Genomic DNA, 14215 nt, shown 5'->3' with positions numbered 1-14215 from the left:
TATGGCATTTTCATTACTGTCATGTCCTGAGCTTGGCAGAGGCACACGTGCCTTCCTCTGCTACAGCCTCACATTTGCTGTTTGCATGTACATACACTTGATCAAGAATACACATATTTACGGAGGAGACCAGTGACAAATAACTACTTACAGCAGTCCTGCCATACAGCTATGCCTTGGATTTCTCAGCAGCACTCTACCCTTCCATTCTCTGACAAAACAAACCATGGTGTAGAGAAACAAGCACCTCTGAAGGGATGCTTTCAGACACCATTTCATTTTCTGCTGATTGTCATCTCTTTACAACTGTATTAAAGCTGCAAGGGAAGAGACAGAAGATGAACACTCATCTAGAAACCCCTGCAGACACACCAACGGAAATGGTTTATACAGCAATAAACCCACTTCTTGAAGTAAAGCCTTTAGTACCACAGTTCATTAAAAAAAATAAACTCCTTTATTTGGCAACTTAGAAAAAATCAGGGCTAGCACAGTAACGCAAATAACGATCATACTAGTTTCATCTTCCCTCTCCCCCACTCAATCCACGGTTAAAGACTGCAACTTCGCACTCATTACTCCAAATTATCTCAGCTGTAATTGAAAAGACAGACTTAAACCCGGTGCCAGGAGCAGGTCCTACACTTCATTTCGACATATGCTTCCCAGGAGAAGGGATGGAACAGCTCGGCTGGATTGAAGGGAGATGACTGATGGTGCTTTCTTGACTGGACACAAGAACACCCACCGGATGGGGCACGCCAAATTGTCATTTTTTATCAGTTCTTGCTTCAGCAACTTTTGTAACCGGGCTGTCCTCCCACAGGCTTGCATGCCGACTGCCTCGCTTGCTTCACAGCAGGCCCAAAGGGAGGGACACCTACAAAATTTGGTTAATGAAGCAAAACAGGCCCCTGAGCAGGACAACTTACCAGCACCGCAGAGGATGCCTGCTTGGGTTTCAGGTTCATCCTCATTTGAGCCACTTCTTGCAGTCCACGACCAACTCCCCTAAAGCCTTCCCCTGCCCTAGCACTGAAGGAACAGCAGGAGAGGTGCCGGCAGCACAGAGCCCGTCGCTATATATCTAGGTGAAAGCTGGAAGCTGCAGGCTTTTCTTGGTGTGCTGGCAGTTGTTTGGATTTGTACAGAAATGGTTTGTGGCACATAGAGTCCATCAGAGGAGGGTAATACTGCCTGTAGCAGAGGTACGCAAGCACGAAGCCGATCACTGAGCCAACCAACACATCTGTGGGCAAGACCAGAGGAGAGTTAACTTCCCCTTACCTTCCCAAGCCTCATGATTGAACTCTCCAGCAGGCAGCTTTTCAGCCTGCTCAGAGCTGAGCTGGATCAGCGACTTGACCCTTGGCTATAAAACTAAGCTTGGCATACATTTCAAAAACAAAGAAAAAGGCATTATCACCTTGCAGGCAGCAAAAAAATTACTACCAGAGGAGTAAACAAAAAAACCGAAGTTGCCATCATGGGATCTGAACACCTCTGTGGCACCGCGGACGCCCCCCACGCTCAGAGTGCCCCCCCTCAGGGCACCTGGTTGTGCCCCCCGTCCAAGTCTGCAGGCGGACACCGACCCACCTTGCCAGTGGTGCTTGTAGTCACAGGTGCGGGACACAGCGATGAGGGTGGCGAGGAACAGCGGGAGAAGGAAGGCACAGAGCCGCAGAGCCCTGCCTCCCCGGCTGGGAGCAAAGCAGCGCAGCTTCCCGGCTATGTAGAAGGCAGAGAAGGCAAGACCAGTGAAGGCAACTGAAAGAGAAGCATGTCGCTTCAGAAACAGCTCCAGGCTCTGCTGTGGGCCCTCAGCCAGACCTTCACCTTTTCCCCTGCTGGGGTGGAAGGGCTGCAAAAGGATGTCTGTCCTGCCCACGCAAACCAAGGGAAGCACCAGCTCATGAACGATGGAGGAGCCACAGATGCTGGTACTTGGCAAGCATCCCTCCTCCCAGGAGCTACAGCCAGCTTCAGATTACATTTGTCACCCCATTGCTTTGCAGAGGGAAAGTTGAGACCCCCAAACAGACCAATGAATGTGGACAAAGCCACGGGGTGCGTGAAAGCAAACCCAAGCTGCCCTCCCCACGGGCATCTACTCACCATGGTTTGCTGTCTGGGGCTGCAGCAGGTAGGGGACACGGAAAACTTACACGAAGCGTGTCCGCTGGGGAAACTTTTGCGTCCCTCAGTCACTATGCCAGGGTCGCCTGTGCACACCAGCTCTGCGTTCGCTCGTCCGTCGGGGAAGCATCGATAGAAGAAGTCCGGCCGTGGCCTAGGGCAGAGAACAAGGCACGTAGCCCTCAAGCGTGCAGCGATCTGAGCACCCAGCCCTCCCACGGAGCACCCACATACGAATGCGGTTGCCAGCTACCTCGCACAGCTCCCCCCGTTGTGCAAAGGGAAGGCGGTGTGACCCAGGCTGTGAGAAATGCAAAACTGAGCATCGCACCCAGCTCCGCTCCTGCCTGGGCAGGCAGGGCTCAGCAGACGAGAGCCAGGCTGCAGCAGCACACCCTCACTGGCCCACCACTACTTGGCAAGACCCGGTTTAGACCCTGAGGATTAGCACTCTGCTGATCCTCCCCATCCAGCCCAGCAGAGCAAATACCTTACAAGAACCAAATGCCCATACGGCCTTAATATGCCTCGGTTGCACAGCCTGCGGGCACACCGGAGCAAACCTCTCAGGCTGTGGCTCAGCACAGGTAACTTTTTGCCACCCTGACCACCCGGCCCGGGGAGATGAAACCATCCCATCCGCTCCCTGTACGTGTGCCAAAGCGCTCCTCCCTGGTGCTGGCCTGAATGAGCCCATCTAAATGATGCCCGGAGACAGCAGGTCCCCGCCAGTGCTTGTTCTAATATTTAATTGTCTTTATAACTAGAAAAAACACCTTCTTTCTAGGCTGAGCATGTCTAACTACAGCTTCTGGCCCTTGCTCCTGCTGCTGTAGCTCTGCCACTGCGCAGCCGTGCCTCCCCTCCCCGCATGGCGCAGCTAGGAAGGAGCCAGTTTCTCACCTCCCCACAATGAGCTTCAAGGCATTTGTGAAAACCCCGTTCAGGGCAAGAGCAAGGCTGGCAGCTAGGAGAGAGCAGAGAGGTCATGTCAGCATTGCCCCCACCTGAATGTGCAGCTTCGAGGCACATTCAGGCACGGGCAGTGCTCAAACTTCAGCTGGAGCCACACAGCTCGGCTTTGATACCCCTGGCACAACACTTGTGCCCCAGCAAGAGCAAAGGACTCAGATTCTGTGAGACTCCTGGCTCACAGCCACAGCATCAGGGCAGACCTCTCAGGGGGCTGCAGCTCTCTGGGACAAGGAGGAGCTCACCTAGGCAGGCTTCCCGTGTGTCTTCTTGGTCGGCATTCATGAACACCCTTGCCAGGACAATGAGCAATAAGGGAGACAGAAACGCGATGAACTGTCACAAAACGAGAAGATTGTTAGGCATCTGTTAGCAAAGCAGATTTAAGCACTCTCATCAGAACACAACAGCAGCTGCTCAGGAAGACTATACACTTTCCTTTGCCAAAGCCAAGCAAAAGCCTGTCCTCTCCGCACACAATTACATTTCTATCAGAAAGCAAACCCAACCCCAGCTGCAGTCACAGCAAGCCCTGAGTAACCCTGTGCTCCCCAGAGCACAGCCATTCCTCCTGTCTGTCGTCCAACAGCAGTGCCTCATGTACAAAAGCCCACGGGCTGCTGGACGTTGCCTGTGCCGAAACACGAGAAAAAAAATACCCCAAGCAGCATAAACAACGCAGTGCACTAAAAAGCCCCTCTCTGCATCCCACTCCTTCCTGTGCTTGACCCACTCAGTGCACACACTCAGCAGAGCAGCGGAGCCTTCTCTCCTCCGAGGAAAGCCCAGCATGTCCTCAAGCTCTCCCTTCACAGTATCAGCCGCAGCACCTCAACTCTCCCCATCCCCGCAAGCACAAGGATTAGTTCTTTGTCAGCAGCACCCAAGCTGCTCGTCAGCAAAAAATACAGGAGCTGCTGATTCAGAGAAAACCAGTTACCATTCACATCACCTCAGCGGCGACTGCCACTGCGGGATTTCACCCCGGGGACGTCCACGGTGTGTCTGACAGGCTCCCAAGGAGCCTGCTACCACCTGAAGTCTGGCATATGTCATGCTTTACACCGCCAAATCCAAACGCCACACCAAGGTTTTGTCCTTTAACGTTTAGTGCCCACCTCTTGCGGAAAATCACAAGTGCTATTTACTAAGGAAGTGGTTGTCTTGCCCAACCCAGGAGCCACAGCATCTCACCGAAGCACCGCTGCTTCAGGGGAAGAGACAACCCCTTTAATGGACTATTGTCTACTTGAAATCTGCCACTTATTGTTTTATATTAAACCCTTTTAACAGAGCCTAGAGACCTAGGGAAAACATTTTTGCAATAAAACGATAACAAAACTTTGCTGAAAACAGCTGCTTTCAAGCAAAATGCTCCCTGACAGTGAAAGATACGCTGTAGTCCATGATCACAGTAATCTGGATCTGAATTTTATCACGAACAACAGCGAAAAGTCCTCACAAGTTTTTATAAACTTAGTTACGATCCCAAAGACAACCCCGGATGGTAAAGCCTAAAAAAATGATACAAATTGACTGGGAACGTTATCTTGTTTGCAGCAATACATCGCACTTTCGGTAACATGTATTGCAAATGCCTGTAGCTCTTAATGCAAGTCTTCTAGCCAGCAGCTTTGCTTTAAAAGGCCGGTTTATAATTAGAGAAACAGGTAAATGCAGGAAACCGCTGAACTTACAAACATGGGTACCGTGGGTACGTGGTCCACTTCTACGTACGGGTTTTTGTAGAGCCACATCTCTTCAGGCTGCACCACTCGCTGGAACGGAGGCAGAAACTCCATGACCCTGGAGGGGAAAAACAAAAAGCAAAAAAACCCACGCATTTTTGGGGCAGGCAGCACCGGCAACGGGTGAGAGCCGGGCCGGGCGGCAGCTCTGCCCCCTCCCACCGCAGCGGGCCGGGGACGGTCTCCCGGTGCCGAGCTCCGGGACCGCCTTGCCCAGGACCCCCCGTGTCCCCCCCTCGCTCACACGAAGGCGGCCAGCAGCAGGGCCCGCACCGCCGCCTCCGCCGCCAGCTCGGCCGCGCCGCCCGCCCGCCTCATGGCCGACCCGCCCCGCCCCGCCGACGTGGCGCCGCGGCCCTCCCCCGGCCGGGGCGGGCCGGGCCGAGCCGAACCGGCCTCCCCGTCCCCTTCCCGCCCGCCTCGGGGTCCCGGCTCCCCGCAGGAGCGCGGCCCCGGGGAGGGGAGGCGGCAGGACGGCGACACCCCCGGCCTTAACAACCCCCCGCCCCGGCAGCGGGGAGCCCCTGGTCGGTCACCAAAACAGACGGACGGACGGACCAGGCTCTGGTCGTTTGGAACATTCAGAACGATTTATTGAAGTCAACCTCAAGCAAAAGTTCAGATCAGTGGAATGTCATTAAAAACCTTTCCAAATTAATCCTCACGGAAGCAAAAACACATCTGAATTCCAAAGTATTTGTAAAATAAAAAAGGCAACATCTCAGTAAATATAATGTACAAAAATTATAGGTTCCTACCATCACACACATTCAGTAAGAAGCTAAAATATTACAGGCAATTCTAGATACGCTATAACTAGTCGACAGTAAGCTATCTATATACAGGTTAACCAAGCTTTACAGGTTTCACACTATGCAAGAGAACATAGGCCGAACAACAAAACCCCCAAAGTATCGTATATCTCAAAGTCTATGCGGCAACATCAAGTCATAATACAGTAATGCCCCAGTGGAACATCGCCAGGGAAATTTAACACTACTTCGTTAGTGTCAAGAGCTTCTAGTCAACTTCCAAAAACTCTTAAGATATCGACTTCAGTGAATATTGATGCTTTGCTCTTAAAGACTCGAGTGATTTCGTTAAAATAACATTTCACAGAATCTACAAAGTTTGTTACAGATAAACAAAGTCTACGGAAATAACGACTCTACAAAGATCATCCTTACAGATAAAGAGTACATGGGAATGGAAACAGAATCTGCAGGTATCTGTGTTGTGCAACATCACTCGTGTGGAAACGAACGGGTGTCGTTTCTCACGGCCACCCCAGGTATGCGCACACCCCTATGCGGAACAAAACCCCTTATTACCAGCCAGCTGAAACAGTAAGTTATCACCTTGTTTTCTGTGGCAACGCGATTGGTTTGTTAGAAAAGGAAAAGTGACACCAGAAATGAGATACAGCTCGACCAGTGAATAGGAAATGTTGGTTTTTTTTTTTTTTTTTCATCCAGTCTCTTTATAACCCAAAAGTGAGTGAGAACTGCTCAGGAGGGTCCAGTGCCCGGCTGTGCGAGGACGTTCTGGGGGGGATGACGATGGGGGGGACCGCGCACAGCCACCTTGTCTTCTGGAGCTGGAAGAGACAGCGCTAGGGAAGGCAGCTCGCTTCTCTCTCGTGCACAACCCCCCCGGGCAGTTAGTACCACACGAGAAACAGTGAATGAGTGAATGGCTTTGGCAAATTCATACACGATTTCCCTTTTTGATTTCACATGAATTACAGAAGTCTTCTATGCAAAGCACAGATAGAATTTCAGCTTAACAACTCCCCTCTCTCCAGAGCAGTGAGATAGCCCCTCACAGGGGTAATAAGGACCTGAGCTTGGCACTCAGGAATAGAATATAATAGGAAACAGCTTTTTTTTTTTTTTTTTTTTTTTTTCCCTTTTTTTTTCTTTTTTTTTTCCTCAGAACAACATTGTGAATACATCCAAAGTGTAGGAGTGTATCATAAGTGCAAATGTTTTTGCTACACAAAGATAAATGGTAAGGGAAAGTTGATGGAAAACTGAAAGCGAACGGACAGCATTACTCCAAGGTTGCCGTCTCTCATGCAACACACTTCTTGAACACACACAAGTCTGAGACAGCTGCTTTGAAAAACTCTCCCATTTGCCATAGATTCACTGTACAGCGGGAGCAGAAAGTAACTTCAGGGAAGTCAAAGACATTTTCAATGTAGTATACAAAAAAAGTTATGTATAAATAAAAAAGCTGTATAAGGAACCGCAGAGCTTCAAGTACATTAAACCCTGAATTCAATGAGGCAGAGGTTTCAATGTTAAAGTGACTACTTCGTACCAGCGTTGGACATCCCCCCTCCCACCCTCCTCCCCCACCCCACCCCACATATTTCTGTAAAGTTTCAATATATACAGATTTTATGCTCATTGTTAATTACGTCTAGTAATTGTGTCTTTCCCATTCTATCCTGAAATTAAGATACAAGAAGTTTTTTAGCAGAAAGGCCAAAATTAAACATTCCAGCCCTATTACTCCATTCTAACAGATTCTCTAAGACCATGGTGGTGACCAGAGAAGGTAATTTGCCCACAAAATTGCCTTTAACGTTATCCTTCCTGAGCTGCAAATGCCTTCAACAGTCTATTGATAGGACAAGTCTATACTAATAATCTGAAAGCTACAATAACTAATGCTTGCACCATGTATTTAGAAAATGGTAGTAACCAGCCATTGCACCATTTGGCCATGGTCTGCAGAACGTCTGCGCTGTGCTAAGGTGCAAACTGTAGAGTAAAAGCTCCAGTAAACAACAAAATCCCGTTAACTTTGCAGAGCAGCTCGGACACTGCACTATAGAGAGCGCACAGGCGACAGAGCTGAAGTCAGGTGTTCGCCAGAAGCGTGGTGCTATCTCAAAAATTTAAAACAAAAGTAAGGGAAAAGTGTGACAGTGCGTTCCAGTTAAGAAACAACTGACAGTCTTAAACAGCAGATTTAAGTTCTCAACCGAAATCACCAGCAGTTCTGTGGACTTCTTCCAGGCCTCAGCATGAAATGACCAAACTATCCAATGCTACTTATCTCAGTTTAGAGACCATACAAATTTAATTCAGCACCTGACACCCCTCTGCTGATGCCAATTAACCAAAACAGCTGCTAAATCTTTTCCTTACAAAGGAATTCCATTATTGTTATTCAGATTGCAAAGATGTGGTTAAAATGTCTATTTTAACATTTTGTGTTTGGCATATAGAACAAACCCCCTACAGCTACCAAGACACTTTGAATTAGGTATTTTCTTATCTCAGAATGTTAAAAGTTTTTTTTAAAGATTCACCTTCTCTCCAATAGTGTGAAATCCAGCTCAGACTTTTTGTTCATAAGCTGTACAAGCTTATAAACCAATCTCCTATTTTCCCTTTTAAGTCCAAGCCCAGCTGCTGGCTATTATTAATCTTTTTTTGGTGGAAAAAAGGAGCACCTGTAAGAAGTTTGAAAACAAAGTTAACCAAGACATCAAGTGGCATGGCACAGGAGTAGCAGCAGGCCTCAATTCACAGCATTTTACAAGTTTTTAAAAGCCTTCTGTGAACCTTCACATGTTCTGCGATACTCAGCGCACCGGCACGTCACAGCAGTACATCTCACGTGGCGACTGACGGTCCATGGCTCTTCTCTGCTCCCTGCCACGTCAAACGCTCATGAGGGCATTCTGGTGCTACCGCACCATTTCCCTCCAGTCAGTAAGTCACCACGGACACAGAATAAAAAAGCATGTAGGTGCACTCACACAATAGTGTATCTGCAGTATTCAGAATGCTCTGACTTCCTAAGAGAAAATCATTTGAACATTACCAAGCCTAATAAATAATATAAAGTAAACACATCGGGCCTTACAGACACTGTAGCAAGAGCTATGTTTGGAATTTCTGAAAAGGGTTAAACACCCCCAGTAAGAGCTTAAAAAGAGACATTTATCACACAAAATGTTAAGAAAAATAAAATCCTTTTTGTAAATTTTTTTTTGTAAAAAATACTAAAATATAGCACTGCTTTCAAGCAAGATTAGTGTTTCAGACATTCACTGTAGTACGGACCACAAGATGAAGTGCTTTATAGATCCCAATAGCCCTCTGTACCATGAACTGACCCACAAGATACCTGCAGTTATGCCACCCAAGACACCCCCAAGTTTGTAGGAAAGGCATCTGCAGACGTTCAGAAGACGAACTGCCAGATCAGTTAAATGGCACAGTAGCAGCTTAAAGAGATTGTAGTGTATTTTGTAATTTTACAATTGCACACGAAAAAATTTCCCCCCAGTACATAAATTTGAGGACGAGAAGGACACCAGCCAGATGCAAGACGTGTTCTAAAATCCCACATGTACTTTTTCAGCCTACTATTTTCTTGAACTGAGAAGTCACCATGTTCCTGTAGGTTTATGTAAGCAGTTTTCCAGAGACAAGGTTCTTAATTCTTAATTCAAAGGCTTAATTTAGCCAGATGCCAGCAACACTTGATATTAGTTCTCTTCATTCAGGATTATTTTCAATACCCATTAGCAAAAAGCTAGCACGAAGTTATCCAATATCAGTATACAAGTCAAAAATACACTCTAACTATACCAGGGCAGGGGGAGACGCACAGTGCTTTGTAAGATTGTGGGCTAAGGGAGGAGGTTCACCAAAGACTAACTTCAGCCTGGGGAAACTAGTCCCCCTAGGCTCCTTGGACAAGAAATGAAGGAGGATAGGTTTTCAAAAGAAAATCTGGAGCAGGAGCCTACCTAAGCCACTTCAAAAGCCTCACTGAAGGAGCCTGTCTCTCTACTGATTAACAGGGGAAATCCAAGACAGAACTGTCTCATGAAGCTAAAGTTGGCTGCTGTTGAATACGGCCCGTTACCCAGACAGAAAATACCCTGTTCATTGAAGAAATGCTGAGATTTTTCTTAGCTCCATTAACAATGAAGATTAAAGTTAGAAGATCTCTCTCAGCAAAAAAATCTAAACATTCAATCAAAACAAACACGCACATGGGTCAGATTCCTTAAGCGCTCAAATTTCCTTTGAAACTAATGGGAGTCTGAGAAGGTGGCAATAAAGAATCACACTAATATAACTGCCATAAAACAAGTGCAGACTTGGCAGATGACAAATACACACGCACAGAACAATCCTCCAACTAAAGAAGTCAACGGCAGAGCTCCCACTGGTAGGATTAAGACTTCAGTTCTGAGCGTGCTGCAGTATATGACCGAGGCTGGGAGGCTCTCCTAACTAGGAAGGTTTTCCAAATTAGGTGGGATAAAGAAATAACCATTGTGCAATTAAGCTCTTTCTGAATTTCCACCTGTCTGCAAACACCGATTATAGCTCTCGAGCAAGGAACCATGATTTCTTCCCTCCTTAAACAATGCTAGCTCTCGTGTTACAAGCACTTCCAAGAAGTCATACACCTGATTTCTCATAGGAAAAGCTTTACAATAATATTAATAAGTTAACATGATATATAACCTACCTTCTCAAAATGCCTTTAAAAGTAAGTACGGGAATGGAGGCATTTCAGGGTCACCTGGTCTGAAACCCACATCTGTCTTATGGCATCTCAATGTTACACAGAGTGGGCAGGCTTTACTAGTTTTCATAAACTAGACATAAAGGTTATGTTGGCTTTGCTATTTTGTTTTTAAAGACACACTGACTGATCAAAACCAGATCTTCAATACCCTTTAAAAATTAAATAAATAAATATGTTGCTATGCTTTGCTTTCTACACTCAAAGAACATATTTTAAACAGAATATTCTTTTCACTGTCAAAAGGTCTACGTTTTTCTTTGAAGGCCAAGACGTTTCTGGTTTCCAACAGTAAGAGCTGCTGTAGCACATTCGAGGGTAAAAGAAAGACCAAACAATAAAAACCAAACACCACTGCCTGCTTCCGCTTGCTAAGATTAAATGGTCCCGTTCCCAGTTCACACACGACGGCTCTGATGACAAAGACTGAATGTGTCATAGCAGTCTCTTCAAGTTCATCGCCTGTTTGCCTCTCTTCTCCCCTGCCTTGTTTGTTTTTAACCAAATTCACTCCTTTGCTTCTTCTACAGGATTCTGTGATTCCAATTTGCACTTTATCTTGCTCCAGTACTCAGGTGCCACAGGAGATGTGGGGTCATGTGCAGAGCAGCAGAGACGACCATCCAATGCTGATGCCACCAGGGCTCCCTTCTCATGATCTTTACAGAACGAATGAGGGCAAAACTCACAGAACGAAACTGCAGGATTGCTACAGACGTCGCACTGATGCCACGGACATTCCCACTTTCCTGAGGATGGGAGGGGAAGGGGGAAGAGAGAGACAGGAAACTGAAATTAGTGCATTTCAGGGACAGCACTGGCCTTTAACCCTTACTCCACGTTGTAACTGTTCAGATGAAGTTCAGAGAAATCAGCTCTTACTGTAGTTGCTACTTCTGCTTCTCATTTACAAGAATCTGACTGGAAACAGTTCTTAGTCATTTTCCATTTTTCAGGCCTCACTTGGCTCAAAACATTGCTGCATGCATAACCAGAGTTTAAAATAGTTAGATCAACCTCCTTGGGCATCAAGACACCAAACGTCCTTGCAAGATGGAGAGTTTGTTTTGTACTTTTTTCTGATTTGTGAACATCTCTTACTGATCTGGACACAGTACTTGCTTAGACGGGCACCTCCAAATTAAGTTTTAGTTCAACTGCAGTGTACTTTAAATGTAGAAAACTGAATGCATTAATTTTGAAAAATAAGTGAGAAATGGCTCAGAAAAGAAGTAGTTGTGTAAAAATATGTTTGAGCATAAAAAACCCCCAGATCCCCCAAACCATTCAGACATGTGTTTGTATGACCATGTGCTGAACTCTCGGACTGCAAAAGGTATACCGAACATAGCAAAAACAGAAAATCAAAAGCTTCTTGCTGCTGTGTCCAAGCCTTGCTGAAATCCCCTTTGGCTGCGTTACTGTTGAGAAACAGAGAGCATTCTCCTTCACAGGGACATGACACACCGCATTTACAGTGTGTCAAGACCCACGTCACAAAGAGTGAGAATAGCACCAAGATGGGACTCCAGACCTCTAATGAAGTTGTAACTAGCCCGTCTGGGCCAGGCTAACCCCAACACTCCCAAACTTCAAAGAAAAACAAAGCCAAACAAAAAAACCTCACTCAAGTTGCTCTTGGTGCTAAGATGCTATCATTTCTTTCTCCAGCAAATAAGCTATTTTGAGGATAGCTTCCATGTTTCTATCTGCTGAAAAGGCATGTGACAGATTCAACTTCACTCATGGCAGCCTTTTGGTTAATGTAATCATAGACTAATCTGGACTTCCAATTATTTTCACCAAACTCTTTGGAATCAGGAAGATTAAAGAGATAAGGGCTTCTACAAAATCCTGCAATCAGATTAAGATGTTGTATTGCTGAATAATTTGAGCCCTAGCTACAAAAGGCTATGCCTTAACATGGAAAAAGTCACATGGAAGAGACACGCTGTCAGGATACAGTAGATAATTTAAACATATATACTGATTAATTGAGCCCTACACATCACGCTTCCTATGTCAGTGATTTCACCTGTCATTTGATTTGCGCTTGGTGACTTGGGGACATCAAGATGTTGCTCATATTTCAATCAAAATAAGATCCAAGAAAGAGGTGCAACAAGAAGAACATTAAAAAGTATTACAATGCCTCTCTGTCCATTTAGGAACACTGCTGCCTGACGTATTTCTAAAAATGAGTGGTATTGCAAAAGCAAATATGCTGCATTTAATGTAAATGAATGCTGCATTTCAGCTCAAACATTGTTTTGCTGCAGGAAAGAAAAGATGAATAGGAAGCCATATGATTGCCCTTACCAAAAGGTGGTTGAGTCAGGTTAAGGCATAGGAGGTGGTATGCTTTGGGACAGTCCTTTTTATCACACATGACCAGTTCTCCCCCATCTCCACACTGGAAACAGTTGTCTTCATGCATCTGCTTCTGTTCTGTTTTTATTTTCCGTTTCTTCTGCTTTAATTTTGCATTCTTCACCTTCTCTTCATTTGCGGTTGCAAATGCTGTCTAGCAATTACAAAGATCATAGCATACAGTCACTTTATAAACCCCTTGCATTAAAATTAATTTAATCAACTTTGGGTTAGTTTTTGCATTCACTATGCTTAAATTAAATCCACTCAAAGTTTTTAAGCTATAAAAGCCAGAAACGCCCATCCCCGTGTATCTGAATTAACACAATTTGGTAAATTAACTTCACCCTAGACACTATAGCACTACAGTGCATAACTAAAGTCTTTAGAGACTTTCAAGGGTAGAAAATATTACACAGACTAAAGTTAAAAGTTAAATAAAACAAACAACCTCTCTTTGCCCCACTCTCACTAGATCTCTGGATTTGGGAAGAAAAGCTTCAATTTTCATCCACGTACCTTTGGACGCACTCCTAGGAAACCACTGCAGTTTTCTGCTCCACAATGACATTCGGTCCTACCATTGCCCAGGCAATCCAAATTGTAATTAAATGTTAACTCCATTCCTAAAATTTAAAGAAAAACAATTCACCCACACAGACACTGAGGAAAGACAGGCTTGTGACAATGACATTTCATTAGCATTTATCTCTTCATAGTCTGTGAGATCTAGCAGCAATATGTTTTAAAAGGGCAAGCTTGAAATAGTGCATTGATTTCATGAACTCTGAAAGTAACAAATCCTGTCTAGATCAGACATACGTAGCAGCTAAACTATCATACAGACCCAGTTAAAATGACAGATCTGGTAAAACACTTAACATGGAAAGAAAATACCACACCAGACCAATATTGGTGAAAGCATCAGAGCTATGGTAAGCATTTACATGACACAGAGTTAACACTGTACTTAGCAGCAAACCTGTAGTTAGCTTTAACAGTAGCTTTCAGCTTCAAACTATTTCTAACTATAAGATCCCTGTTAAAACTGCAACTCAAATATTTGTCTCCAATGAATGACAAAGTTCCTATAAATGTCACTGGTACTAAGTAACTTCAGAGAAAAAACAAAAAACGTGGCCAAGTTAGGAACTTAGCCATTTCAAGACAAAAGTACACATGCAAAATAGTGCCATCTTTTTACCTGCAGGAATATCACAAAGAGCAAAGAGTCCAACTCTAATGTCACCATTCACTGTCCATTTCTGTGTTTCACAGTTTGGATTACAACTATGATTCATAAAACGAGAATAATTCCCCTTTGGGCCAGCATCTATTATCCGGTCCTTCAAATAAAAAGACAAAGACTTATTTAGTACTTACAAAGAAAAAAAGGTTGCCTGCTGACAAGTGACCAC

At 45.3% G+C, this 14215-nt stretch overlaps 2 protein-coding genes across 6 annotated transcripts in view; both read right to left on the bottom strand.

The window, feature by feature from the left end:
- Window positions 1-434: 434 nt before the first annotated feature.
- On the bottom strand, window positions 435-5213 carry PLPP5 (phospholipid phosphatase 5). 3 transcript variants are annotated; one of them, XM_069800926.1, is made up of 7 exons: window positions 5104-5213; window positions 4809-4917; window positions 3357-3447; window positions 3043-3106; window positions 2119-2293; window positions 1600-1731; window positions 435-1249 (listed from the first exon to the last, which is right to left on the bottom strand). In XM_069800926.1, exons 1-7 carry the CDS (start codon window positions 5175-5177, stop codon window positions 1229-1231), a joined length of 666 nt encoding a protein of 221 aa, XP_069657027.1. In that variant the 5' UTR covers window positions 5178-5213; the 3' UTR covers window positions 435-1228. The 3 variants fall into 3 exon arrangements, with proteins under 3 accessions (XP_069657027.1, XP_069657025.1, XP_069657026.1); XM_069800924.1 differs by having other exon boundaries at window positions 1600-1770; window positions 2169-2293; window positions 5104-5212; XM_069800925.1 differs by having other exon boundaries at window positions 2169-2293; window positions 5104-5212.
- Window positions 5214-5427: 214 nt separating this feature from the next.
- Window positions 5428-14215, bottom strand: part of NSD3 (nuclear receptor binding SET domain protein 3) — a 53634-nt gene continuing 44846 nt past the window's right edge. For all 3 annotated transcript variants that reach the window (XM_069800910.1, XM_069800911.1, XM_069800909.1), the window contains 4 exons: window positions 14002-14143; window positions 13317-13423; window positions 12747-12951; window positions 5428-11176 (listed from right to left, as the gene is read on the bottom strand). In XM_069800910.1, the coding sequence (XP_069657011.1) occupies window positions 10935-11176; window positions 12747-12951; window positions 13317-13423; window positions 14002-14143 (696 nt within the window). In that variant the 3' untranslated portion in view covers window positions 5428-10934. The remainder of the gene's footprint in view (window positions 11177-12746; window positions 12952-13316; window positions 13424-14001; window positions 14144-14215) is intronic.

The sequence above is a fragment of the Haliaeetus albicilla genome, chromosome 13 (assembly GCF_947461875.1).
Source record: "Haliaeetus albicilla chromosome 13, bHalAlb1.1, whole genome shotgun sequence".
Taxonomy (NCBI): Eukaryota; Metazoa; Chordata; class Aves; order Accipitriformes; family Accipitridae; genus Haliaeetus; species Haliaeetus albicilla.
This window is presented reverse-complemented; position numbering and strand designations above follow the sequence as displayed.